Genomic DNA, 27,502 nt, shown 5'->3' with positions numbered 1-27,502 from the left:
ATGCGCGCGCCCACGCACGCGCTACGTGTGGGGGGGTGGGGCCTGCCGGTTGCTCTTTCTCTGTCACCTTGATGGAGGTCAGACCGTGGGAGGTGGCGGCGCTCCGCTTGCTAGGGAGGAACCTCCCCTCCCTCGATTTCACTGACTGTCAGCTAGCCAAGAACGCGCACAGAACGCGATGAGGTAGCCCTTTTGCCCATCAAAAAAAGGACTTTTGTTTTGTCGGTAAAGATGATGTCCAGATATTTCCATTTTGTGGAAGGGACACCGCCATATTCTACTGAAATCTTTGTAAAGAATTAAGTAAACTACAGGAGCCTCAAAGTTGTTACTGTTCCTCCTAAGGTTGTTTATAATAGTAAAGTAGAACTAACCAAAATGCCCAACATCAGGAAATGGGTATTTTGCAGTACATCTAAAAGCTATGCAGCCATTTAAGATAATTTTGTAAGTTAATACTATATAGAAAGATGTTAAAAGTATGTTAGGAGATGACAGGTTACAAGATGGCATATATCCACTTAAATTTATGTGTGTGTATGTGTGTGTGTGTATATATATGTGTGTATATATATATATATATATATATATATATATATATACACACACAAAATAATTATATTTTATGTAATGAATCACCTGAGGGGCTCAGTCGGTTGAGGGTCTGACTTTGGCTCAGGTCGTGATCTCCTGATTTGTGAGTTCAAGCCCATCAGGTTTGCTACTGTCAGAACAGAGCCTGCTTCAGGTGGTCTGTCCCCCTCTCCCTGCTCTTGCCCTGCTTGCGCTCTCTAAAAAAGAAAACATTACCTGTTGGGATGAGCACTGGGTGTTGTATGGAAACCAATTTGACAATAAATTTCATATTATAAATAAAGAAAGAAAAAAGAAAACATTTTGGGGTGCCTGGGTGGTTCAGTCGGTTGAGTGAACGACCTCAGCTCAGGTCTTGATCTCACAGTTGGTGAGTTCGAGCCCCGTGTCAGGTTCTGTGCTGACAGCTCAGAGCCTGGAGCCTGCTTCAGATTCTGTGTCTCCCTCCGTCTCTGCCCCATCCCCACTCATGCTCTGTCTCTGTCTTAAAAATAAATAAAACATTAAAAAAAATTTTTTTAAGAAAACATTTAAAAAATGTATATATGTGTTGTGTGTGTGTGTGTGTGTGTGTGTGTATGTATATATGCATCTGGGGCAGGGCTCAAAATGCCACATGGATGTCCCAACGAACAGAGACAAGAAGGGGCGCCTGGCAGTGAGTTGGTGGAGCATGCGATTCTTGATCTTGGGATGGGGAGTTTGAGCCCCGTGTTGGGGTTAAGTAGAGATTACTCCAAAAAATAAATACAAAATAAAAATATTTTTTAAAAAATTTAATGGAGACAAGAATAGAGATTGTAGACATTTATTTCTAAGTGTCTAAAAAATATAATAACTTCATTTACTCAGCTAGCTGTGAATCTATGAAAATAGAACATGAAATTATAAAAAGCAAGAAATCAGCAAGATACTTATTTAGATGACCATCTGTTGTTCACATGCTGTCCCAGGTGTGAGGTTTATGTCCTTTTTTCTTCTTTATTTTTTTGAGTTTATTTATTTGTTTTGGGAGAGAGCATGCTCAAGCAGGGAAGGGGCAGAGAAAGGGAGACAGAATACCCAACTCAAAGCTCAGTCTCATGACTCTGAGATCACCACCTGAGCCAATATCAAGAGTCAAATATTGGGGCACCTGGGTGGATCAGTCCGTTAAGCATCTGACTTTGGCTCAGGTCATGATCTCACAGTTCGTGGGTTCGAGCCCTGTGTCAGGCTCCGTGCTCACAGCTCAGAGCCTGGAGACTGCCTCCACTTCTGTGTCTCCCTCTTTCTCTGCCATTCCCCTGCTTGTGCTCTCTCTGTCTCTCAAAAATAAATAAACATTAAAAAAAAAAAAAGCCAGATGCTTAACCAATTGAGCCACCCAGGCGCCTCCTTTTTTTCTTCTTTAGGTAAAAGGTTGAACATACAATCTGCATTTGAACCTCCCAGCCATATTTGTTTCTTTCTGGACAGTGTCTCTCGAATGATTGTTTCTGAATGCTCTGCCTTCTTTCCCAGCTCTAGAGAAGAATTTTGGTCAAGTACTGGATTTAAATGAGCTTGGAAATGTACTTTGCCTAAAATAGTTTAGGAAAGCCCAATATGACCTTGAGTCATCCTTGATCCTAGGCCTATTCAGTTACTTCTTAGCATGACCTTCATTCATTAACTATAGAGTTAATTTCAGAGGGATTAAACAAACACATGTGGTTATAAAATAACTAAAACTTGGTTAGTAGAAATATGCAAACTTGCTGTCCCTTTTCATTGCTTTATGATATGTTTAAATTACAGTGGGAAAAGACCTACAATATAGTCTTTGAAGCCAAACTCCTGTGAAACAGTTTTAATGTGCTGCTTGGTTTTTCTTTTGTAATATCACAAGATTATCTTGGATCTAGACAAATCAATTAAAATCCTGTAGAAAAGTAAAACCACCAAAAAGTCATTTCATTTTTATTTCTACCTCTGATCTCCTTTCCTTTGGTTTGGAAAGAGGTAGGAATTCTTATGATATTCCAATAGCTGTACTAGGGTCTAGTACCATATTCCTTGCTGGTGATGCTGTTGCTGCCGATCTAACCACTGCTGTGAACTCCTTAGGACTTCTATGAAAGCAGGGCTCATGCTCATCTGATTCACTGCTTCACAGCCCCTGGCACAGTGCCTGGGATTCAGTAGCCATTTCATAAATATTTGGTGACTGACTGAATTATGAAATAAACGAATAAGCACATACCCTTCTATCGGTTAGTATACACGCACTATTTTGTGTTTTTTACCAAATGACTTCTTTTTCTTTTCACAGTAACTTTTGTCTCATCAGCTCGGGGGCTGTCTGTATGCAAGATATTATCATTAGTTTTGTCTTTCCTACTAGAATAAAAGTCTCTTATGTCCTCCATCTCAGATTGCTTTGTACACAACAGGTGCTCACTAAATAGTTGTTGGGTAATCCCTTAATGCAATCATACCATAATAAATCACTACACCAATTCCTGAAAGGCTTCAACCCCTCTCTGTGCTATAGTCTTTATTGAGGTCAATGTTTTCTTTTTTATGCCAAAACTGATCCTGGGGAAATTTAATGGGTTATTTCTTTGTTCTATTCTATTTAAGAATAGTGCCACCATGTGTCAACTTTAACAATGGTGTACTTAAAGCAGGAATACTGAAAAAAATTATTTGGAGAAAAAAAACAAAAGCCAAGTAAAAGAATAGCAAGTTCAATGCTGATTTAATACTGGAACACCCATTAGTTGTGTGAAGCAATGGTGAGCATAAAGAAATTAAGAGTACCTTACTATCTTCAACTTTTCTAAAAGAACTGAAAAATCAAAATATTTTCAACTTGACTTAGTGGAAGAAGCAGACAGGGAAAAGAATGAGTCAAAGTCCTTTATAATAAATTCTCTTTTTGTTTAATAATAAATTCTCTTAACAGTTGCATAAATGGTGGTAACCAAGAGAGATTGTAGTTACTCAAGAACTTCAGCAGAAACATTGGTAAACAGTAATTTGGAAGGATTTAAATTTCAGGTGATCTAAGATAAACAATAACTTACTGAATTACCCTTGAAATGATGATTTCCATGATTTTCTAGACCCTGCATTATTATCACAGTATTAACTTTATGGCATTGGTTTTCACACTGTGTTTGCATGTTCCCCACAAAGATGCCTGATGGCCATTATCTCCGTCAAAGGGCAGGCTCAACTGATGGCATTCTATCCTTCCTGCCACCCACACTCTCCTGCTTCAATTCTAGAGCATCTCCCCTTTGGTGTTTTATATATACTGGTTTCCCTCCCAAGAATTTATTTGAAAACAAAAGTGTTCTATTTCTTTAAAAGTAAAATAAAGTACTACATAGTATGTAATAATCTTATGCTATCATAAGGATAAATAAATGTGAAAAAAAAACACCTCAAATTAAGGTGACTATAGTTTGTGGTAGAGACAGCTAGTTATAACTCCAGGCCCCCCTCCCTGCACCTTTTATCCTTTAGAGTTGTGGGTACATGTCCAGCTAGGAACTAAATTTCCCAGCCTTCCCTCTTTTATCTAGATGGGGCTTCCTTTTCTCAATTATATGGTAGAGAAAATGCTATATCAGTAAAACCTTAGATGGTGAGTAACTTGTTCTGCGAGTGTTCCACAAGATGAGGAAACATCTCTAACAAATTTTTACTTTATAAACGAGCGATGTCTTACAGGTATGCAGTAGGAGTACTACGTAACACTGAAAGTCACATGATTACAACTGAGCCAATCGTTCTGTCTCTCTCTGTGGGACTGTGGGTGATCGTCTCCCACACTCAGTCTCAAACCATGATGACCACCGATCAACTGATGGATCTGTATCGCAAGCAACAGCAAGAGGTTATGGAGGCGATCTTATCTGCAGAGGAGGAGGAGGAGAAAAAGGCAGAGGAATCCCTTACTTCACATGAGATTAGGGAGATGTGTAAAATGTAGGAAACTGCAAAATTCTGTAGGAAAGCACCACCCAAATAAGGCTGTAGCAGTGTGAGCGATGAATCTGTTTAATGACAATGCAATGTCACATTTCCGTGAAATCCTCATAAGGAGGCAAAAGCAAGTATCATTGGAAAGATTTCTTGTTAAAGTTGCATGAAAAGAAAAAGATTCTGTTGAGCCAATAGATAGCATGATTTCATTAGTGACAGTGAAAGTTGTCCTACACAATAACCCTCCCATCTCTTGTCTCCCTCACCATGAAGCCATGAGGGGTTTCAAAGGTAAGTGCAGATTAATTTATTTTTCTTTATATTTTCTATTGTCTTTATTATTTTATATTACATTACAGACTATTTTGGGGTTGTGGAACAAATCATCTGAATTTCCATTATTTCATATGGGGAAATTTGCTCTGATATACAAGTGCTTTGGATTCCAAGCATGTTTCTGGAAAAAATTATGCTTGCAAACCAAGGTTTTAGTATCCTTTGGGGCCCATGTGGTTAAGAAGCAGGTATGTCTGCTTTTTTGCCCAAACACCAACTGAATACAGAAGTCTCTGAGGCTCTATGGCAGGAATAGCAAACTACAGGCCCAATCCAGCAGGCTGTTTTTGTAAACAGAGTTTCATGGGAACACAGGCATGCCCATTCATTTTAGAGTATTGTCTATAGAACTACAAGTACAAAGACAGAAGTAAAGAGTTGAAACAGGGACCCTAAGAGACCCTAAAGCCACAGAGCCTTAAGCATTTATAGTCTGGCCCTTTACAAAAATGTTTGTTGACTGCTATTCTACAGGATGGAAGGAGCCTGAGAGTCCAAATTATTACACGGAGGAAAGCTGCCCATTGACTAAAGATACCTGCTTTACTAAACTGTTCTGTGAGCAAGAAAGAAACTTCTCTTGTGTTAAGTCACTGAAAAATTTAGTTACAGCAGCTAGGAACATACTATCAGTTAAACACTAGTTAAACACTAGTCCTGGAAGCTGGTCCCAAAACCTACATATTTATTTAAAACTTTCCCCATGTATCTGGCAGATGAATGGTAATTGAAGCAGACAGCATAACTCAAGGTCTTGCTCAGAAGTACTGAAAGAAAACTTCAAATGTAAAAAGCAAATAGAAGATAAAGCATCAAGAACATTTAAAGGAGCTACTTCTGCAAATAATTTACCTTAAAAACATAAGGTCAAGATAAATATTTGTTGAGGTTTGGAAATGTTTGTCTGCAAAGAAGGAAGCCGCTGGTAAAAGTACACTTTCAAGGCCATGGTGAGGCCAAGAACGGATTAAATAAGTTAGGACTATCTTCTAAAAGGAATAAAGGAAATTAATCACATGATCTAACTTCAAAACAAACTCACAATACCTACCCACACTATATGAGATGATTATTTTTTTATTGTCCCCCCCCCCCCATTTTATTCTATTCCTTTTTGTCGTTATTGTATATATGTTTTATACTGGTAAATATACACGGTAAATTGAGCCCACGACTCACTATGTTGAACCTGTGGTTTAAAAACTTCTTTAGAGCAACATCATACTATTTGAGCTGGTACTTATGAAAAAGGACTTTGAATCACTCATCTAATTCTACAAAGAATCTATATACCAGAAACCCAGCAGAGTTTATAGCCACCCATTAGGTTTGGAACATTTGTCGCTCCTTCCTTGAGGTCTTTCATTCACACGTATTTAGGAATGCCTGGCCGTCTACGAGGAGGAAGCGGTAAGATTGTTTTGTTTGGGGGTAAAAGGCATGGTTAGACGTACGTGGGGGTTACCCACCTTCGTGGCTCAATCGAAACCCACTCTGGGACGCCGAAGGACCTGGGATTTTGCGACCCATCGGCCAGCACAGGCCAACACCCGCTCCCTGGGCCCTCCTCGCCGAAGCGCCCGTGCCAGGACGACCAAGCACCCCGCCCCTAGTTTCTGACTGAACCCCCAGGGCCTGGCAACGACGCCCCCGTCCCTCCAGGTCCAAACCCTCGACCTTCCCAGAACGCCCCCACCCAGCCGGGTTGAGCCACCACCCCCCACCCCCCCGCCCCCCGCCCCCCACCTCCCGGCCCAGCGCCCCGCCCTTCCTGGCCAGCCGCAGAGGAGGCCGCGCGCTGTGGCGCCTGCTCAGTGCGGGACGCGGCGCGCGAGGGGCGGCGACGGCCGCGGGCGCTCAAGCATGGCGGCAGCCGCGTTGGGCAGCTCTTCGGGCTCTGCGTCCCCGGCTGTGGCCGAGCTGTGCCAGAACACGCCAGAGACCTTTCTGGAGGCCTCCAAGCTGTTGCTCACCTACGCAGACAACATCCTCAGGTGCGGGGCTGCGTGGTGGGACGGGGTGCCTGGGCGGGCGGTGAGGGGCACCTGCTTGGCGCAGGTTTGGGGGCGCCCCGCCAGGGCCCCGAAGGGCGGCGAGGCCAGGAAGGAGCGGGGCCTGAGCCTGGTTCCCACTCCGTGTCGGAGCCCGCTGGCCAAGGGCCTGGAGACTTGGCCAGGCCCCTCCGTCCAGAGAAGAGTAAGTTTCTTTTGCACTTGTGACTTGGCACCTGATGGCGGGGTGCTCCAGGGTGAACTGGAGGTGGTGGGGAAAGCGCAGGGCGGAGGGAGGTGAGAAGGCGTGCCGGAAACACTTGCCTCCGATCGAGTTGTTTAACTGTCTTGGTGTCAGCGCAGATGACAGCGTCTCATTCCCGCTGCGTGGGTCTTACCGTAGTGCCTTAAATTGCCACAGGCTTATGAGAAGTTAGTCTCCGACAAAATCCCCCTCCCCCCAACATTTTGTGAATGTTTTAATATTAAAGCATAATGCTAACTGAAGTGGTGGGGTTTTTACATTTCTTTATGGTCTTTTCCTGTCCAGTTTTGTCGACTGACATATTAACCGTGTTACTTTAAAGTTACAGTTTTTATATTAATACCTGTAGTGTAGTTTTCAACATGACCTTTCAAATAAGAATGAGTGAAGATTACCGTGGCTGAGAGTAATTTGTTTCATTCTCCTGTGAGCAAAAGTACACTTGTAGATAGATCCTAAAGGGACCTTTACAGATTTGGGGAATTGGGAGGCAAGTTTGAGTCCTCATTTTGAATCCTTTTCATTATCAGTTCTTAGATCAATTCGTGTAGTGTCTTGAGAAAGTGATGTGTGGGGGAGGGAAATAGAAGCGAGGTTAAAGGAGTTCTAGGTGGCAGATACTTGAGTGGTGATACCTCATTTCTCAGGTCACCACGATTACTGTCTAGGCTCTCTCTCCCACCCCACCCCCTGGTGCACATGTTCTGCTGAGTGGCGGGTATATTGGTGTGAAGGCTGAAAGGAAATGCTTCTTAGTTTCATGGTTATAGATTTGATAAGACCCAATTTTAGAGACCTTAGTTACAAGTGTAGTGTTTCAACCCGTGGCAGTTCATTGTTCATGGCAATATATTGTGTATATAGGTAACATTAAGGATTTTAAAAGTAAATTGAAGGAAAAATGAGCCTTTATTATTTGCCAAATGCTATAAGGGATACAGCATGGGCAATGTACACAGCTACACAATTGTGACCTATGTGGGGGACTGCCTTTCTCCTCTGTGACACCTTCCGCAGCTCACCTCTACCCTGTGAGGTCTAACAGCTCTTCAAAGCACAAAGATGCCAGTGGACTGTGCATGAATGAACTCATAAACCGAGTCCTCCGGATTTTAGCAGCTGGGACCTCCAACCTGGAAAGCCATCAAACTATTTAAACCCCATTATTCAGAAAAGGGAAGTGGCCTTGTAATAGGATTCACTTCTGCTTTTAATCTAGTGAAACCCAGAATGCTAAGATCAAGATGTTTTGAGGAAGGAAAACCTCTGCATGCAAATAATAACTTGGTATAATCACCATTGTGAATATTTATCAAACTCGTAGAGGCAGCTTGGCATGCTGCCAGTTCATATTACAGTTTTTACTATGGCTTATGTTTCTGATCTTGAAAAGCTTTATCTAAAAAGAGAATTAGAGGGGCGCCTGGGTGGCCCAGTTGGTTGAGCGTCTGACTTCAGCTCAGGTCGTGATCTCACGGTTTGTGAGTCCGAGCCCCGCGTCGGGCTTTGTGCTGACAGCTCAGAACCTGGAGCCTGCTCGGATTCTGTGTCTCATTCTCTCTCTGCCCCTCCCCTACTTGTGCCCTGTCTGTCTCTGACTCTCAAAAGTAAATAAACCTAAAAAAAAAAAAATTTTTTAAGGGAATTAGAGGTTTGGAACTGATAATTGGAGATGGCATGAAAAACTACCGTTGTTAGTTTAAGTACAGGCATACCTTGTTTTATTGCGCTTCATTTTATTGTGCTTTGCAAATATTGTGTTTTTTACAAATTCAATTCAATTTTACAAATTTTTACAAAATTCAAATTTTATGGTGTTGAACAAACCTGTCAGGGCCATTTTTCGAACAGCATTTGCTCACTTTGTACCTCTGTGTCACATTTTGGTAATTGTAGTATTTCAGACTTTTTCATTATTTGTTATGGTGATCTGTGATCAATGAGTTCTTTGATTTTTTTTAATTTATTTATTTTGAGACAGAGATCAAGCAAGGGAGGGGCAGAGAGAGAGAGAGAATGAGAATCCCTACCAGGCTCCACATTATCAGAGCGGAGCCCAACACGGGGCTCATCCTCATGAACTATGAGATCATGAGACCTGGGCCGAAACAGAGAGTTGGATGCTTAAGGAACAGAGTCACCCAGGAGCCCCTGAGCTCTTTTATATAATTGAAATATAGTTGACACAATGTCATGGTAATTTCAGTATTACAACATAGTGATTCCCCGAGTCTGTACATTATGCTATGCTCACAAGTGTAGCTACCATCTATCGTCATACAAAACTATTGTAAAGCTATATTAATATAGCCATGAACTATAGTTCCTGTTATGTTCCTTTTATCCCTGTGACTTTTTTACTTTTTTTTTTTTTTTTTTTTGGTGAGCTCTATGCTCAGTGTGGGGCTTGAACTCACGAGCCCGAGATCAAGATTCACATGCTCTATTGACTGAGCCAGCCAGTTGTCCCCTGCTGCCATGACTTATTTATTCCATAACCGGATGCCTCTATCTACCACTCCCCTTCACCTATTTTGCCCATTCCCCTCTCTGTGTTTGTTTCTGTTTTTTGTTTATTTGTTTTGCTTTTTTTAGATCCAAGTTGTCACAGATGGCAAGATCTCATTCTTTTTTATGTCTGAGTAATATTCCCATTGTGTGTGTGTGTGTGTGTGTGTGTGTGTATACACACCATATCTTCTTTATCTTGTGATCAGTTATCTTTGTTTTTTTTTTTTTTTTTAATTTTTTTTTAACATTTATTTATTTTTGAGACAGAGAGAGACAGAGCATGAACGGGGGAGGGTCAGAGAGAGGGAGACACAGAATCCGAAACAGGCTTCAGGCTCTGAGCCGTCAGCACAGAGCCCGACGCGGGGCTCAAACTCACGGACCGTGAGATCATGACCTGAGCCGAAGTCGGACGCTTAACCGACTGAGCCGCCCAGGCGCCCCTGTGATCAGTTATCTTTGATGTTACTATTGTAATTTTTGGGGGTGCACCAACTGCACCTACATAAGATGGGAAACTTAATCTATAAATGTGTGTGTTCTGACTGCTCCACCCATTGAGCCTTCTGTCCCCTCTCCTTTCCTAGGTTTCCCTGTTTCCTGAGACACAATAATAATTGAAATTAGGCCAGTTAATAACCCTGTAATGGCCTAAGTGTTCAAGTGAAAGGCAGGGGTACACATCTCTCACTTTAAATCAAAAGCTACAAGTGATTCAGCTTAGTGAAGAGGCTGTGTCAAATTCCAAGATAAGCCAAAAGCTAGGCCTATTGTACCAAAAAGCCAAGTTGCAAATGTAAAGGAAGTGTTCTTGAAGGAGATTAAAAGTGCCATTCGAGTGAACACACAAATGATGAGAAAGAAAAACAGCCTTTTTGCTGCTAATAGAGAAACTTTTAGTGGTCTAGAAAGAAGATCAAGCCAACCACAACATTCCCTTAAAAACCAAAGCCTAATCCAGAGCAAGGTCTTAAATCTTCAGTTCTGTGAAGACTGAGAGAGGTGATGAAGTTGAAGAAGAAAAGTTTTAAGCTAGCAGAGGTTGGTTCATGAGGTTAAAGGAAAGAAGCTGTTTCCATAACACAAAAGTGCAAGGTGAAGCAGCAAATGATGATGAGAAGTTGCAGAAAGTTACCCAGAACTAGCTAATATAATTCATGAAGATGGCTACACTAAACAACAGATTTTTCAACATAGACAAAGCAGCTTTCTATTGGAAGAAGATGCCATCTAGGACTTCATAGCCAGGGAGGAGAAGTCAATTTCTGGCTTCAAAGGACAAGTTGACTCTCTCTTGTTAGGGGCTAACGCAGCTGGTGATTTTAAATTGAAGCCAATGCTTATTAACCATTCTGAAAATTCTAAATGGAAAAACAAAGCCTGGATGAGAGCATGTGTCTTTACTATGTGATTTATTGAATATTTTAAGGCCACTGTTGAGACGTCAGAAAAAAAGATTCCTTTCAAAATATTATTGCTCATTGACAATGCACCTGGTCACCCAAGAGCTCTGATAGAAATGTACAATGACATAATGTTTTCGTGCCTGCTAACACATCTCTTCTGCAGCCCCATGGATCAAGAAGTCATTTTGACTTTCAAATCTTTTTATTTTAACAGCTACATCTTGTAAAGCCATAGCTGCTGTAGATAATGATTTCTCTGATGGATCTAGGCAAAATTGAAAACCTGAAAAGGATTCACCATTCAAGATGACATTAACATTTGTGATTTCATTGTAGGCAGTCAAAAGGTCAACATTAATAGGAGTTTGGCAGAAGTTGATTTCAACCCTCATGGATAACTTTGAGGGATTCCCAACTTCAGTGGAGGAAATAGCAAAAGAACTAGAATTAGAAGTGGAGCCTGAAGATATAGCTGCAATCTCATGATAAAACTTTCACGGATGAATGGGGTGCCTGGTGGCTCAGATGGTTAAGCATCTGACTCTTGATTTCAGTTCAGGTCATGATCTCGGGGTTCGTGAGATGGAGCCCTGCATCAGGCTCTGCACAGATAGTGCAGAACCTGCTTGGGATTCTCTCCTTCTCTCTGCCCCTCCCCTGCTCTTTCTCTCTCTTTCTCTCAAAATAAATAAATAAATAAATACATTTTAAAAAGGAAACTTTCATGGATGAGGAGTTGCTTTTTATGGATGAGCAAAGGAAATGGTTTCTTGAGATGGAGCCTCCTAGTGCAGATGCTGTGAAGATTGTTGCAATAACAACAAAGAATTTAGAATATAACAAACTTTGCTGATAAAACAGTGTCCGGGTTTGAGGGGATTGACTCCAGTTTTGAAAGATGTTTCTTCAAACAGCATCACATGGTACAGAGAAATTATTCATGAAAGGAAGAGTCAATTGATGTGGTAAACTTTATTGTCTTGTTTTAAGAAATTGCTGCAGCCCCACCAATACTTAGCATCCATCAACATCGAGGCAAACCCTCCACCAGCAAAAAGATTACAACTTACTGAAAGTTCATATGATAGCATTTTTTAGCAATAAAGTATTGTTTAATTAAGGTATGTACAATTTTTTAAAACATAATGCTATTACACTTTTAATGGAGTACAATATAGTATAAGCATAACTTTTATATGGAGTGGGAAATTTTAAAAATTCATTTGATTTGGTTTACTGCAATTTTCACTTTACTGCATTGGTCTAGATCCAAACCTGTAATGTCTCTGAGGTATGCTTGTAATAGTAGTAATCCCTGCTCTCATTTTCTTTGAACTAAAACTCCTTTATGCTTCAGGAAGTTAAAAAACATTCTTTCTTCCACTTCTAAGTCCCTGATCTCTTTCTTCTTCAGAGATTTCTAATGTAGGTTAACTACATTATGTTACAGATCTGCTAATCTCACTTATTTGAGAGTAAAGAAAACCAGTTTTCTGTTCCTTTTGCTGTTTGGGGAAATCCATTAGTGTTAAAGATAAGGGACTGTGTCAGGGATGTTGTCTTAATATATCTTATTCCTCCCTCAGTGTTTGACGTAGTATTTTATGAAATCAGTGCTGAAATGAGACTTTCATTAATAGCTGGGTTTTTTTGTTTGATTTTTTATAAACAGCAGCACTTGTCATTTCACTCAAGTGAAGATTATGGTTTTGGTTACATTTCAAATTTCTGCTTCAGGTGATGTTAACCTATTCCCCAACTAAGAGTCATAGTTAATGAAACTACAGAACAAAATATAAGCTAATCTGCACTCACAATATGCCATGGGTTTGAACCTTTTACTTTTTTTTTCAGTTCACTGACTCCTAGATAAAGATGAGCTGTGCTCAATTATATCTGTTTTTCAAACTCTAAAATAGTTTGACTAGCATTCCACATGTGTGGAATTATTCCTTGGATAATTTGCTCCATTTATTCCTTAAAAAATATGTTTGATGTTCTACTGATTTCCTTTGCAAACTGCACACGGTTATTGTTTACAAATTAAACTGCCTATGATTGGGGAGGGCCAAGAATGGAAAGTGGTTTCTTCTTTCCAAGAAAATAAATAAATATGTTTAGGAGAAAGGCACAAGTATGGGAAACAGCCACAGTGTAAAATCCAGAGAACAATTGCAAGACAGTGTTCAAGGAGTTACATGTTCGTGTCTGGAGATAGCAGGGGAACCTAGTGTGGAAGAGTTTTGAGAACAGAGGTTTGGTAAGATGGGACAGGTTGATGGAATGGCAGAGAACATATATTTGACATAGGAGACAAGAGAAAGTGATTATACGTTCTAGAGTCAAAGAGAAACATAACGAAGGAGTTTAATGTAGAATAATCATGTAAGAAGACACAAGGCATGGATTTCATTTGTGAGCCTATTACAGTAATCATAAACATAAATGCGGAGAGAAGAGAACTGTTGGAGGCAGGGATTGGTAGTTCTTGATGACTGAATGCAAGGAGTAGAACTGGAAATGGGAAGAGACAAAATAACCCAAATAACTTCAGATTTCTAATCTAGGTTACTACTGACAACTGGAGAAATAGAAAGAGGGTTAATTGAGGAGTGGTGAATTTGTTGGTGTATTGTATGGTGAAGAGTATGTAAGCTTTGTAATCGAACCAGTGGTTTTAAACCCCAGTCAACCATTTCCTAAGAGTGTGGCTATAGTCAATTTATGTAAAGTCTCTGGACTTAAGTTTCTTCATTTTTTTTCAGTGTCCTCATTTTTAAGAGGAAAGAAAAAATGCCTGCATTATAAGATTCTTGCAAAAGAGAAATAAAGGCACATATGTTATCTATTGTTACCATTATTCAACTTTTCACTCTGAACAAGCTAGGTTATGTGTATGTTTCCCTTATTGTCAGCTACATAGAATGGTAGACAGCCAGAGGTGGTTCCCAGCTGGTTCTAAAGGCAGTTAGATGTTTTTGAAAAATACACACATATGGGGCGCCTGTGGCTCAGTGGGTTAAGCATTCGACTCACAGTTTGTGAGTTCAAGCCCCGCATCGGGCTTTGTGCTGACAGCTTGGAGCCTGGAGCCTGCTTCAAATTCTGTATCTCCCCCCTCTCTCTCTGCTGCTCTTCCCCACTTGTGCACATGCATGCTCTCTCTCTCAAAAATAAACATTAAAAAATTGTTTTTAAAAAGAAAAATTTACATGTATTTCAGAATTATTTTGATTTAGAAAAGGACTATTTTGTAAAGAACTATTTTGAAAAAGACTATTTACAAAAGAAATATTTTTTAAATGGGCTACAAACCAATTTTTGTGATTAGTAATAAAAATACAAGATTATAGGATCTCTCATGTACTAAGTTTCCATTTCTGTAAACACTTTCTGGGATTATGCATTCGAAAGAGAAAGAGGGCTAGTAAATGGTCAGCTATGTTTATTCTCAGCGTTTCTGAAATTCTGAAATAGAAACATTTAAGTTGTTTTTTTTTTCCTGAGTCTGTGACCTCAGTGGGAAGCTTACTGTTTAACATGCCTTAAGATCCTAAATATATGGTAGATAATGACTTTCAAGGTGAAAAGCATGACTTTTTTCTACCATTCAATTGTAAAAGTAAAGACTAATAATTAACATTCTACAGATTAAACAATTTTGTAGATACCTGGGGGTAAGACAACTAGGAAGATACTAAAATGTGTTCAAAGTGATAGTGAGTGAGGTGCAGGAAATTTTATTGCCCTTTCAAGACCCTATTCATTCGTTCAATACTATCCAGCAAACAACTAAACAAACACCTCAAGTGAATGTGCACAATTATTGCTAATAAGCAAGATAAATATTACCAGTTGCAGAAATAGTTAAGAGTCAGCAGAGGCAGAAAAAACACATTGAAGAATTATAGCAAAAAATATTGAGAAAAGTCTGCAGAGGAATTAACAGAAGAAGAAGATGAAGCAAAAATAAAGGTGATCCTTAGGGGTAATTTCGACACTGCAAGATAAGGAGAGTAGTAATGAGTTCAAGGATGGTGGATACACTGGGGTGAGAGGCTGTAAGACTAGAGATTTAGAAAGTGTTTTTGTGGTACTTTTCCAAGGACAGGAAGTGGGATCTTACGGATTTGAGGCCTAATGGCTTTGTGGCCAAGTTCTCTAAGCCTTTGAGGGCTTCAGGATGAACTTTTGGCACCATTTTATGTTCAAGACTATGGCTGGTGTGCTCAACATATTTTAAAAGAGATAGATAGAATTTGGGTAACTGGACATTACTGTTGGGTTTTTTTGTTTTTGTTTGCATTATGTTTTTAGTGAGAAAAATACATAAATGGTATGTGAGGCCCATAGATGTAAAAAGATGGGAAATAGACTATAACAGAAAAGCCGTATCAACAGTTATTTTGAAACATGTATCAGATCAACTAATGAGTGTTTTATAAGAATTTCTTAAACAGTGGTAAAAGAGGGAGGGAAAACTAGAAAATTAAGGCCAGTGAAAGACTTTGATCATGTAAAAATCTGGAAGCTATTGGGGAAAAATACGTAAAACAAACAAAACAACCTCAAGCAGTTTTGCACCAGTAGGTTCTGTCATACTGATGGTAGTGATATGTTTATAACCCTGTGAAACGTGTTGAATATCATGAAAAGATGCTACATTTATCTGTAACTAGCCTTGGTAAATGTAGGGTTATTGTATGGTTTAATGTTTTTTGTTTTAAGTAGTAAGAAAGGGAGGCACACTTACGATCTAGTGTGGCATAAAAGCCAGGGATGCTAAGTATCTCGCTGTGTGCAGGGCAGCCCCCTACAGCAAAGACCTCCAATGTCAATAATGCCAAGGGTGAGAAGCTCTCATTTAATACACAGAGTAGAAGAGCAGAACATACATTTTTTTCTTTGTGTTTTTTCAACCACCTGTGATGCTCAAATGACCTGTGGTGAAGAACAAGTGTTTTTGTTTTTAATTTCCAGTCTTTGGTGGACCTATACCTTTTGTAAAATAACAATAAAAATTTCATGGCACATCAAATTGTTATAAAATTGCTGAGTATTCTCAATTTCTGCACATTCTCATGAATGAATAGCAAGGAGTTTGTAGATTGGCTCCAGTCCGTGGACATTTTGAATAACACTATTTTAGAGCTTTGTCCCTGAATATTCTGTAATAAACTTATATAATTTTGGAACTTAAGGAAAAGTTTTAAAAAGATTCATGTATTTATGACAATTGGGCAATAGAGAGTTGCTCAATGGAAAACAAATGTGAAATATGTTAAAACTTCCACAATTAAAATAGGACACAAATGGTTAATGAGTTGTTAATAGTTGCCAGCATTTGTCTGCCATCCCCATTCAATAGCCCAGGCAGATGGCCTCAGCACTCCTTCCCATAGACCCCTGACACAGCCTCAGAATCCTTCTTAAAATAGTAATGGAAGCCACTACCATTGGAAGGGAGTTTGTGTCAGATATGAAATCTACTTATCATCCTAAATTATGTTCTGATGGTCTTGAGTATAATACTGTGATTATCTTAACCTTGTTTTTTTTTTCTGATTTTTTAAAAACAGCATTTCCGATTTATCAACGTTATTAAAAATCTCAAAGCTTTTCATATGCTGGGCTTATCCCATGCATGCTATTCAAAATCTTAATCACCGTAAAAAAAAAAATTGGCTGTGACTAAAATATATCTTGAGCTGAAGCAGAACATAGAGTAAAAACAATCACCAGTCTAGGGAAGAAAGAAAATCAAGGTGTACCTGGGTTTATATTTTTCAGAAGTAAAATCTTTCAGGAACTGTGATCAGTTTTTATGCAGCTTTTTTGTTTCTTTCATTCATTCATTTCACAAGTATTTACTAACCACCGTCTATGCATCAAGCACCATTCTTGATGATTGAGGTCCATCAGAACAAAATAGGCAAAACCTTCTGCCCCATGTCTGGAGCTTATGTGGATTTTTTTTTTCTTAGCACCGTAAAAACTCATAAAAGTATGTAGCCTTAATAGCACAGAATTACAGAGTCACATGGATGTCTATTATGGAAGCATTAATATTATCAAATGAAATTAAACAGTAGGGTGGTAGTAAATGTATATTGAGGTAAGAATCTCAAAATCAGGCTGTTTTTCCAGACTGTTCTTCCTCTTTCTGTAAAGCTGGGATCTGTGCTACCTTGTAGCAATATAGCCAATATAAAATGTGAAAAGGAGTGCAAAAACACTGTGGAAAGTATAAATTGTTATATATAATCAAATTTTTTTTATTTAAATCAGAAACCCTAATGATGAAAAATATAGATCTATCCGGATTGGAAACACAGCTTTTTCTACTAGACTCTTACCTGTCAGAGGAGCCGTTGAATGTTTATTTGAAATGGGCTTTGAAGAGGTGAGTATGTTGAAGGGTTTCTTTTCCCCAATTCATGTACAAAGAATTTGTTGTAGTGTTGATGGATAATTACCTAAATAAGATAATATTTTTTTAATTAATTGATCAGTTTGGAAATCTGTGCAGCTAGTTATTTCTTCACCTATTAGACATTTGAAAGTCACAGTAAATATGCTTTAAAATCACAATATAACAACTCTCCCACAGAGAAAATTCTTACAAGTCTTAATCCTTTAGAACAGGTAGGTCAGATATACAACCTAGAGACCCCATTGTGGGTCACTTTAGACTTTTGACAAAAACCTGCTTTGTGAGCACACATGAATACGAATAGGGTCTAACCACCTGTCTCCATTAAGAAATGAGAAGAGTAGACACAGAAAAGCTGAGTTTAGTTGCCACTTTTAAGGAATTTCTTCTGTGATAGAAGAGAAGAATCTCAGTATTTTTTTTTGGTTTTTAGGTCAAAGTAAACGTTTGGTGTTTTCATCCTCCGGAATCTTGTGGCATAGTTCAATTCTATGCCACAGTGAAAATAGTTATCAATACCGTGAATTTTCTGTCTGTGTATATGCTTAGCCATTTCTAGTTCATGGAATATTGAAAGAAGTAGAACCAGCTTATGGATACTCGGTAGTCCACAGAGGCTGAATTGGCAAGGCTGTAGAAATTGTTCAGGTGATATGCTGAGTTGCCATAAGAGGTCGTTTCCTTTCTGCCTCTCTGCTCTTCTCCCCAGATTCTGTTCCAGGCTCTGAAGGGTATAATAGTGAACTACAGAAATAGATCCCATCACATGTGGAGCTTGGATTCTAATAGGTTAGACAAATAGTAGACATGAAAACAAAGATGAGTGCAAAGAAGAAAATAAGGCATAGTGATACGATACAAAGCAGCTGTAGAGGCAGGTAGCTAGGTACAGATGCGTGGTCCGGGAAGGTCTCTAGGGAGAGAACATTTGAGCTGGGACCTAAGTGAAAAGAAGTACTTCAGGTACCTGAAGCCCTCAAGTCCAAGTACTTCAGACGATTCACATGTCCAGAGCACTTCCAGCAGGAGTAGCTTTGGCACAGAAAGCTGCACAGACAGGCAGAAATCCAGGGCATGGGGTTTTGAGGACTGTGGTAAAGACTTGGATTTCATTCTAAATGAAACGGGAAACCATAGGAAGGTATTAGGCAGGGAAGGATATTTAGAAGGTTATTCTAGCTGTTGTAAAGGGAATGTCCTGGATGTTCTGGGATGAGGGCAAGGGGTGAAGCAGGAAGGACCAGTTAGAAAGCGTTTATTAACCTAAGGGAGAAACAGTAATGATTTGTATAAGTTCCATGAAGGCAGAGCCTTTTGTCTTTTTGTTCCCTGTGTTGCTAGCTCCTAGAATATTGCTGGCACATTGAGGCACTCAGTAAACATGTTGAATTAAAGACTGATAGCAGTGGAGATGGGGGAAAGTGGAGGCATCCAGAATTTTTTTTGAAGTAGAGTCTGCAGGACTTGCTAATGAACTACATGTGGGGTACAAGGGAAAGGAAGGAATGTAGGTTACTTTTAGGTTTGGTTTGAGCATCTATGTGGATGCAGGTACCATTCAGATTGTGAAATCTGGGAGTGTAGCAGATACTGGGAGAAATCACTACCCAACTTGTGGATAATTATAACTGATAAAACTGTTAAACATAGCAAGTAGGCAATTGGATATATGAGTCTGTAACTCGAAAGGAGAGATCAGGCCGGAAGTATAAATTGTGGTATCTGCTTGTAGTTACTCACAGACATCTGAACATAAAGAATTTAAAAGTGTAGGGGGGAGAGTTGAGAACGTTGCTGATTTTGTTCATGAAAATACAGATGTTTTTAGTCAAATGACAGAAAAATTTAGTAAATGACAACTGGAAACTGTACTAATTTTTCATTTTTGAAGTGTCACAGGTTCCGTGGAGTCATATTTGTCTTTCATTCAACAAATATTTGAGTGCCGGGTGTGATGGCCAACTGTCCCAGTTTGCCTGAGGCTATCCTGGGTTTAGCACTCAAAATCCCACATCCTAGAAAACCCATCTCGGGCAGACCCAAAGATTAGTCACATGAGTGCTACTAACAAGCTGAGACTTGCAGTAGTATTTGACCCAAATAGAGCCACAGTTTCAGAAAAGAGTAACATGCTTTGATCAGACTAATTTATATACTTCAAGTTTCTGATTGGCTTTGGGCATTGCACCTCAGGGCCCGTCTGAAGTCTGTGTGTTATCAGTGTGGCTAAGTTGCAGAAGGAACCATTGGAACTGCAACTGAACTCTGCCATCAGAAAGAAACTTTGGTAGGCTTTACGGTGAAGTAGGAATCTCTCAGACCCATCCCCAAATTTTTATATTTTGTATATTAAGATCCTGGGCACTTTTGGGCCTACTTGCCTCTGAGGCTGAGCTCTTTGTGAAAATTCTGAGAAGAAGGTTGAGAAAGACCGGGATCCGCATGGCTGTGTGACTCATCAGGCTTGCTGAGTGGGATGGTTCCCGCCAGGTGCCACAGGAGGTGGGCAGTGTTGGTTGTCTTGGTGACTGGAAGATATTACCAGCATTTAGTGGGCAGGGAGGGGGCAGGTTTGCTTAACATCTGGCAGGGAGAATTGTCTTAGCAAAAATATGTTAAGAAATAGGGATTTTGTTAAATACTAGAATTCTCATTGATTTCTTACAATGTTACTGGATCTAGTGCAAAGCCTGTGATTTTGTCCTTTCATGAAAATACAGTGCCACTGATTAAACTTTTTGGTACACTTTGGCCGTGATCATACATTCTTTTAGGACTGATCCTGCAAAGTTGGAAAGGAAAGCAGCGTCTCTGTCTTATCCGGGCCCTCTCTGAGGTGTGAACTGAACATAGATCCAGAAACCTATTATGCTGTGTTTCCACCTCTGTCCGTGGTGTCTTCTACCTTTCTCAGTGCTGCTCCACTAACAGTATGAGATGGGAAACGTCCATATCTGGTTTTGAATTAAGTGTTGGTCTCTCTTCAAAGGTCTCTCATCAGAGATGCGAGGTGGTTCCTTTCTGATGTTGGAAACTCATTGTGATCTGATTTGTGCTTATCATGTATGTAATTATCACGGCTATAAAAATATTCTCTTTTGCTCAACACTTCCAACTTTTAGTCCAGCTTGTGGTTATTGGTCTCTGTTCATTCTCAGATGACTCAATTATAGCATAACAATTAAGATTTGTTAAGTGTGGGGGCGCCTGGGTGGCTCGTCAGTTAAGCGTCCGACTTCGGCTCAGGTCATGATCTCACAGTCTGTGGGTTCGAGCCCCGCATCGGGCTCTGTGCTGACAGCTCAGAGCCTGGAGCCTGCTTCCGATTCTGTGTCTCCCTCTCTCTCTGGCCCTCCCCTGCTCATGTTCTGTCTCTCTCTGTCGCAAAAATAAAGAAAAAAACATTAAAAAAAAAAAATTTAAAAATAAATAAATAAATAAAAGATTTGTTAAGTGTGAATCCTTACTCCAACAATTGTTCTGTGGCATCAGGCAGGTTATTTAACTTTTCTGAGCCTTCATATTTCCATATAAAGAGTAGGGATAAACCTAGTACCTACCTTGCAGGGTGGTTGTGAGAATTACTTGAGATAATATATGCAAAATGCTTAGTACAGCACCTAGAACACATAAACACAATAAATGATAGTTTTGTTTTTACAGCTATTATGGGTAATGAATATAGAGAGCTTACCGGCCCCTTCTGGCTTTTTAAAAGGGATTCATATGGAATTAATTTTCATGTCATTAATGAGAAATGTCTTGGTCAGTTCATTCTGATAGGTCTGCCATCACCAGGGAAATAAGGTCATTCTCAGTTATGGAGCTTAACTTAAATGCTCACAATCTGTAAGTCTTATTACTGCACGTTAACAATAGTTTTCTCTCATATATATGCAGCTGCTGGAATTACTATTTTAACACTTGTTTCTCAGTGCCTTGAAACTTAATTGAATATATTTTCATTTCACTTTTTTTCTTGTTTGTAATTTGCTGACTATTTTACATTGTGAGCTTTGTTGTAATGCTTATTGTATCTTAAAGCACTCTGATTATATTGTGGGTATTCATTAAATGAATCACTACTTGAAGAATGGGATTTTTATGGTTTGATTGTTTTGTTTGGACCACCTTTGTATGTACTGTTAACAATCCATAATTTCGAATTGATCATCAGGGTGTGCTTTTTGTCTTCTTGGAAAAATTAGTGGACCCCATATACAGACTGCTAATCATATAGCTATTCTTTAAAGCCTTGGGTTTAGGAGATTCAAAGAAAGAAAGGAGATTTATAACTTCTTGGTTTTATGTGACCCCCTGATCATTTTGTATGGCTGCATCCCTAGTAATTACTGTTACTTCATAGGGAATTTCACAGGGAATAGTAGTATTATATACTATTGCAGAGAAGATAGGAATGTACATTTTTGTAATTCTTACGAGACTTTGTGACTTACTATTCCTAACAGAAAATATTTTTCTAAAGGCCTTTGAATCGATCAAATAAACTAAGCGTTATATATATGCTAAGAAAGAGACCAATTTTCTGAATTTCCTGGTTTACATTTATGCAGTTTTACCTTTGTTTTTTTTTAAAGTGCCACAATGGTAGAAAAACAAAATGATTATTAATATCTGATGTATTCTATAGTATTGGTTTCATTTTATAGATCTATATATGAATGACTGTCAGTATAAAGCAAAAGTTAAAATTTTTCCCATTTTTATAAATTCCAGGGAGAAACACATCTTATCTTTCCTAAAAAAGCTTCAGTGGAGCAGCTGCAAAAAATTCGTGACCTGATTGCCATAGAAAGAAGTAGCAGATTGGATGAATCAAATAAGACTTACAAAGTAGAATTATCTCAGCAACCTGCACCCAGTACCCAGCTTCCCATTACACAGTCTTCAAATCCTAATGGGTTAACCCAGCATGCAGGGAACAGTGAAGGACAATCATCAAATCCACCACCTGCTCCAATGGTAATGTCAGAATTAAACCTTTCTTAACCAGTTCAGAGTATTGAAACAGCAAAAGCTTTGAAACATGTGATTTATTCCTGGATTTATGCCCTCATATTCTTGGCTCTTAGAATTATAATACATCAGATTTCCTTAGCTCTTTAAAAAATTGTCATTTTGTAACAAGTGGGGAAAATGACCATCTTTTTTTATACTTTTAAATCTTAACTTTCAGTGTATTGCCTTTTAGGCATTTCATCATTTATCATATAAATGTACCCGTTGCCTTGGTACTTAAATCAGTCATATAAATAGTATGCCTTTAACCTAAAACACAATAACAGACTTGCAGGACGATGGCAGTCATATGAGATTTCCTCTACTGTATTGACACTTCTGGTCTAAAGTTTACCTGCTGCCATTCATTCTGGGGATTATTAATTCCAATAACCAAACCCTTATCAACCCCTCAGTTTAGTGAAAGGAACCAACTTCTTTAAGTTTAAAGTAAATAGTAATGCATTCACTCCTTAAGAGTGGTGCTACCAGATTAGTGAAGCTTAGTTAGTGGCATACACAGATATATGCTTCTGTAGAACTGATATCAGACTTGTGATCTCTTACAGGCATCCCTGGTACACTTAACTGATCTCATGTAATAGGAAACTATCTTGTTTACAAAAATCCCTTTTGATACAAGTCCTTAAGGTTTCCTCTGAATTTTCACTGTCAGAAAAATTTCGTGATTTTTTTTCTCTAGTAATTTTATCAGTAGCCAGCTTCAACTCGTATCCTCTTGTGTTAATTTTGGTAAAACATCTTGTTACCGTCCTCCATAAAGCATAACTTCTATATAGAGTCAGTTATTAAATCTACCCTTAATCTTCAGTTGATTAATTCCCTAGTAGTCAAATGATTACTGGGCATTTCTTTGTTTATGCTGAGAAGACCCTAAACTTGTCTTTAAAAAATAAAGAATAAAGGTGGTAAGGGCTGTCAGGGGAATAGACAGAGTCACTGTCCTTTCATGTGATTCTTGTTGAGTGGTTTCCATACTTTTTTCTTTGTGGAGGATTAACTCCTCTGAAACATATTAGTGCTTCAATTTACTTAAATTGACCTTGAAGTCTTTAAAATGTTTTCTCTTCTCATTAACTTCACAGCTAATTTTTATTTATTTTTAATGTTTATTTGTTTTGAGAGAGAGAGCTCGGAGAGATGTGTGCGAGAGATGTGTGCATGCCAGCGGGAGAGGGGTAGGGAGAAGGTGGAAAGAGAGAGGGTGTAAGTGGGGGAGGGGCAGAGAGAGGAGGAGAGAGAATCCCAAGCAGGTTCTGCGCTGACAGCGGGGTGCTCCATCTCACGAACCATGAGATCATGACCTAAGCCGAAATCAAGAGTCGGATGCTTAACTGACTGAGCCACCCAGGCGTCCTTACAGCTAATGTTTATTTATAATAATAATAAATACAACTAGTGTTTGTGAATGCTTTCAAGAAACTGGTACTGGATACATTAGGTCAACTAGTAATAATACTAAGTGGCAGTGGCCATTCCGTGAGATAGCATACGTGAAAACTTTTTTTAATTATAAAGGTTTGCTCTTGGTAATAATAATTCTTTCTGTAAAGTATCTGAGCTGCTTCATTAAGTGACAGAATTATCACAGAGTAACAGAAAAATGTGACTGCTTAACTCTAATGTGACAGAATCGTAACCCTAATCAGTCCATTCTTTCGAACAGTGGTTTCCACTCTTTCTTGATTGCACATCTTAACAGTAATGTAGGTGTTGAGTACCTGACCTGGCATCTATTTCCTTATAAATTATATACTTCTAATCTGTTATGTACCTTATAAGAGAATTGTGTAAAGAAGGTGAAATAAAAAGTAAATCTAAGATGCACCCAGTAGATTCTTTCGTGCTCCTCTCATGAGCATGTGTGCTCCATCTTAGATTGCCTGACGTCTTCAGTTTGGCAGTTAAGGCTGATACAGAAGCGCCTTTCACTCCTTCATTTTTTAGCACCATTTCTTATGTTTTCTAATCATAGTGTTAAAATATATGTTTTAAGATTCCCTACTTCATCTTTTGTTGGATCTCATTGTTACGGGTTAAAATGTACAGTAGTAACCAGTTTTACAGAAAAGCATATAATATACGAAAACATTTTATTTTACAAAATAGCTGTTTGCTAGACTAAGTACTGTTTTGGCTCAGGAAACCCATTCGCATTTTCCAACTCGTCTGTAACCTCTTTCCTTTTTTTGATTCTTAACCTTGCAATTCAGATACACTTTGAGGTCTTTAAAACTCTGTAATCACCAGAAAGCCACTGGATGCTGTACTAAAAACAAAATGCCATTTTATTGACAAAACAAATACAGAATTTAGAAGAAAATAAACTTTCTTAAAGACCTATCCCTTTAGTAGGCAGTCTGTTACTGACTCTTATTTCTCTGGTCCTTGGAACACAGTAACTTTTTTTGAGTTCCTTAAGGGAATTGGGAGAAATTAGAATGAATCTTGTTTTTTATTGCCAAGTCTTGGTTTTCCGCAGATCACTGGAATATGTAGTTTAAAAAAGTGGGGCAACAGAGTGGCTAAGTAAGTTAGGTGTCCAGCTTCAGCTCAGGTCATGATCTCATGGTTTGTGGGTTCAATCCCCACATCAGGCTCTATGCTGATAGCTCAGAGCCTGGAGACTACTCTGGATTCTGTGCCTCCCTCTCTCTGCCATCCCCTGCTTACACACTCATGCTCTCTCTCTCTCTCTCTCTCAACAATAAATAAACATTAAAAAAATGTTTTAAGTATTTTGTTATTTAAGCATCCATCACCACTACTTGTTATACTACAGAATTTGATAATTATATTCTCCTGCCTTGCCCATTTTGAATGGGGGTACTAATTCCTAATTAAAATAGACTAAATTCAAGCAGCAAGAGAAAGATTTAACATGCATATAAACTAGACAAATCCTGAGCACTGATGTGCTCGCGGCTATTATAATATTTTTCGTTAAAATTACATCAAGTAAAATCATGAATTCTAAAACAAGGTGATAGTCACTGATGAAGTTTGCCAATAAGCTTTTCCTTTAAGATATAAAATACTGGAATATATCGGTATTAAATAAAAGGCGATGGTTGCTAGAAACTTATTTTGCTGCTCTTTTTGAATATTTATGTAAATAAATTACACAGTATGTAGCTTTTTGCTTTGGCTTCTTTTACTTTTATGCTTTTGAAGCTTGTTCATATTGTAGGATGTATCAGTATTTTATTCCTTTTTACTGCTGGATAGTATTCCATGTTGGACTTTTGGGTGGTTTCCCCATCTTTGCCAATTATGAATATTGCTGTTTTGAACATTCACATACGAGGCTTTGTGTGGACATATGTTTTCATTTCTCTTGGGTAGATTTCTAGAAGTGGAACCACTAGGTTGTGTGGTAAGTTTATGTTTAATGTTTTAAGACATTGCCAAGCTGTTTTCCAAGGTTGCTGTACCATTTTACATTCTCACCAGCAGTGTGTGAATGTTACAATTCTCAATATCCTCACTGACACTTGTTATTGTCTTTTTTATTATGGCAATTTTAGTGGATGTTAGGTAGTATCTCATTGTGGCTTTAATTTGCATTTCTCTAATGACTCAATTGACTTTTAAATTTGCTGGTTATACATGCTGAGTGTGTAGTGTTCCTATAGGACATAATTTCCTGTTAACCCTTTATATATTTTTATACCCTTTGCTCTCCAAAAGCAGTTTCAAAATAGCAAAAATAGTTTCTCAAAGACATAGAACCTTAGAATGTTAAAAGCATTATATTTCCAATTTTGTGACTTTATCTAGGTTGAAAACATGATTCTGAAGTATGATTTGCTTAAAATAAGTCTTCAGCAATTATTATACAGCTAGTTTATGTGCATACTTTTATTTGGCATATGCCTAATTTTTTAAATGTATGTGGAATTGTTAAAGGACTTTTCATCAACTCCAACCACTCTAGAAATTGTTGTCCATTGTGTATGTGGGTATACATTTATTTATTTAAAAGAATTACCATTTGAGGGGCACCTGGGTGGCTCAGTCAGTAAAGCGTCTGACTTTGGATCAGGTAATGATCTCAAGGTTTGTAAGTCCGAGCCCCACATTGGGCTCTCTGCTGTCAGTGCGGATCCTCTGCCCCCCACTCTCTCTGCCCATCCCCTGCTCGCTCTCTCTCTCTCTCTCTCTCTCTCAAAAAATAAACTTTAAAAAAGTAGCAAAAGAATTGCCATTTGAGATTATTCTGTTGGAATTATAAATATAATATATTTTTAGACGATAACAAAATGAGTTGGTTGATTTTTTTATGAGTTTATTTATTTATTTTTTAAATGTTTATTTATTTGAGAGACCAGCCTGTGAGCATGGGGTAGAGAGCAAAGGGAAAGAGTGTGAGGGGGGGGAATCCCAAGCTGGAACTCACCTGAGCCAAAACCGGGAGTCGGATGCTTAACCAACTAAGCCATCCAGGCACCCCCGAGTTGATTTATTTTTGAACTAACTTAATCTCTTAAGAAACCTTTTAGTCTGTATCTATATATGATCTTTATTAGAGAAGAAGTCTTCTATTTGGACATAAGATTTAAATGTCTAATTTCTTGTTGTGAACCTAACATTGTTAAAGGTAAAATACATCTGCATACCCTTCAATAAGGGATCACTTAAATTATAACACATCCATATACCAGAATTTTTTTAGCATCTGTTAAAAATGATGATGTGGTCTGTTTTGACATTAAGAGACTTATTATGTGGGAAAAAAGGTAAACTCAGAATTCTAAAATTAAACAACATGTGTGTATGTATAATATTTCAATTTTCTTATTAAAAATGCACATACATAGAATTTAAGATACAAAACAAATCAACAGAGGGAAGGGAAGCAAAAATAATATAAAAACAGGCAGGGGGACAAAACACAAGAGACTGTTAAATATAGAGAACAAACTGAGGGTTGCTGGAGGGGTTGTGGGTGGGGGGATGGCCTAAATGG

At 38.6% G+C, this 27,502-nt stretch overlaps 1 protein-coding gene across 3 annotated transcripts in view; it reads left to right on the top strand.

Moving 5' to 3' along the window:
- Window positions 1–6,689: 6,689 nt before the first annotated feature.
- The window catches only part of NGLY1 (N-glycanase 1), a 62,908-nt gene continuing 42,095 nt past the window's right edge, over window positions 6,690–27,502 (top strand). Inside the window, exons 1-3 of one of the 3 annotated variants that reach the window (XM_042954472.1) lie at window positions 6,690–6,881; window positions 17,349–17,463; window positions 22,231–22,476. In XM_042954472.1, coding sequence (XP_042810406.1) covers window positions 6,751–6,881; window positions 17,349–17,463; window positions 22,231–22,476 — 492 coding nt within the window. In that variant the 5' untranslated portion in view covers window positions 6,690–6,750. The remainder of the gene's footprint in view (window positions 6,882–17,348; window positions 17,464–22,230; window positions 22,477–27,502) is intronic. The other 2 variants (XM_042954470.1, XM_042954471.1) reach the window with 2 other exon arrangements.

This window comes from Panthera leo, chromosome C2 (genome assembly GCF_018350215.1).
Source record: "Panthera leo isolate Ple1 chromosome C2, P.leo_Ple1_pat1.1, whole genome shotgun sequence".
Taxonomy (NCBI): domain Eukaryota; kingdom Metazoa; phylum Chordata; class Mammalia; order Carnivora; family Felidae; genus Panthera; species Panthera leo.
This window is presented reverse-complemented; position numbering and strand designations above follow the sequence as displayed.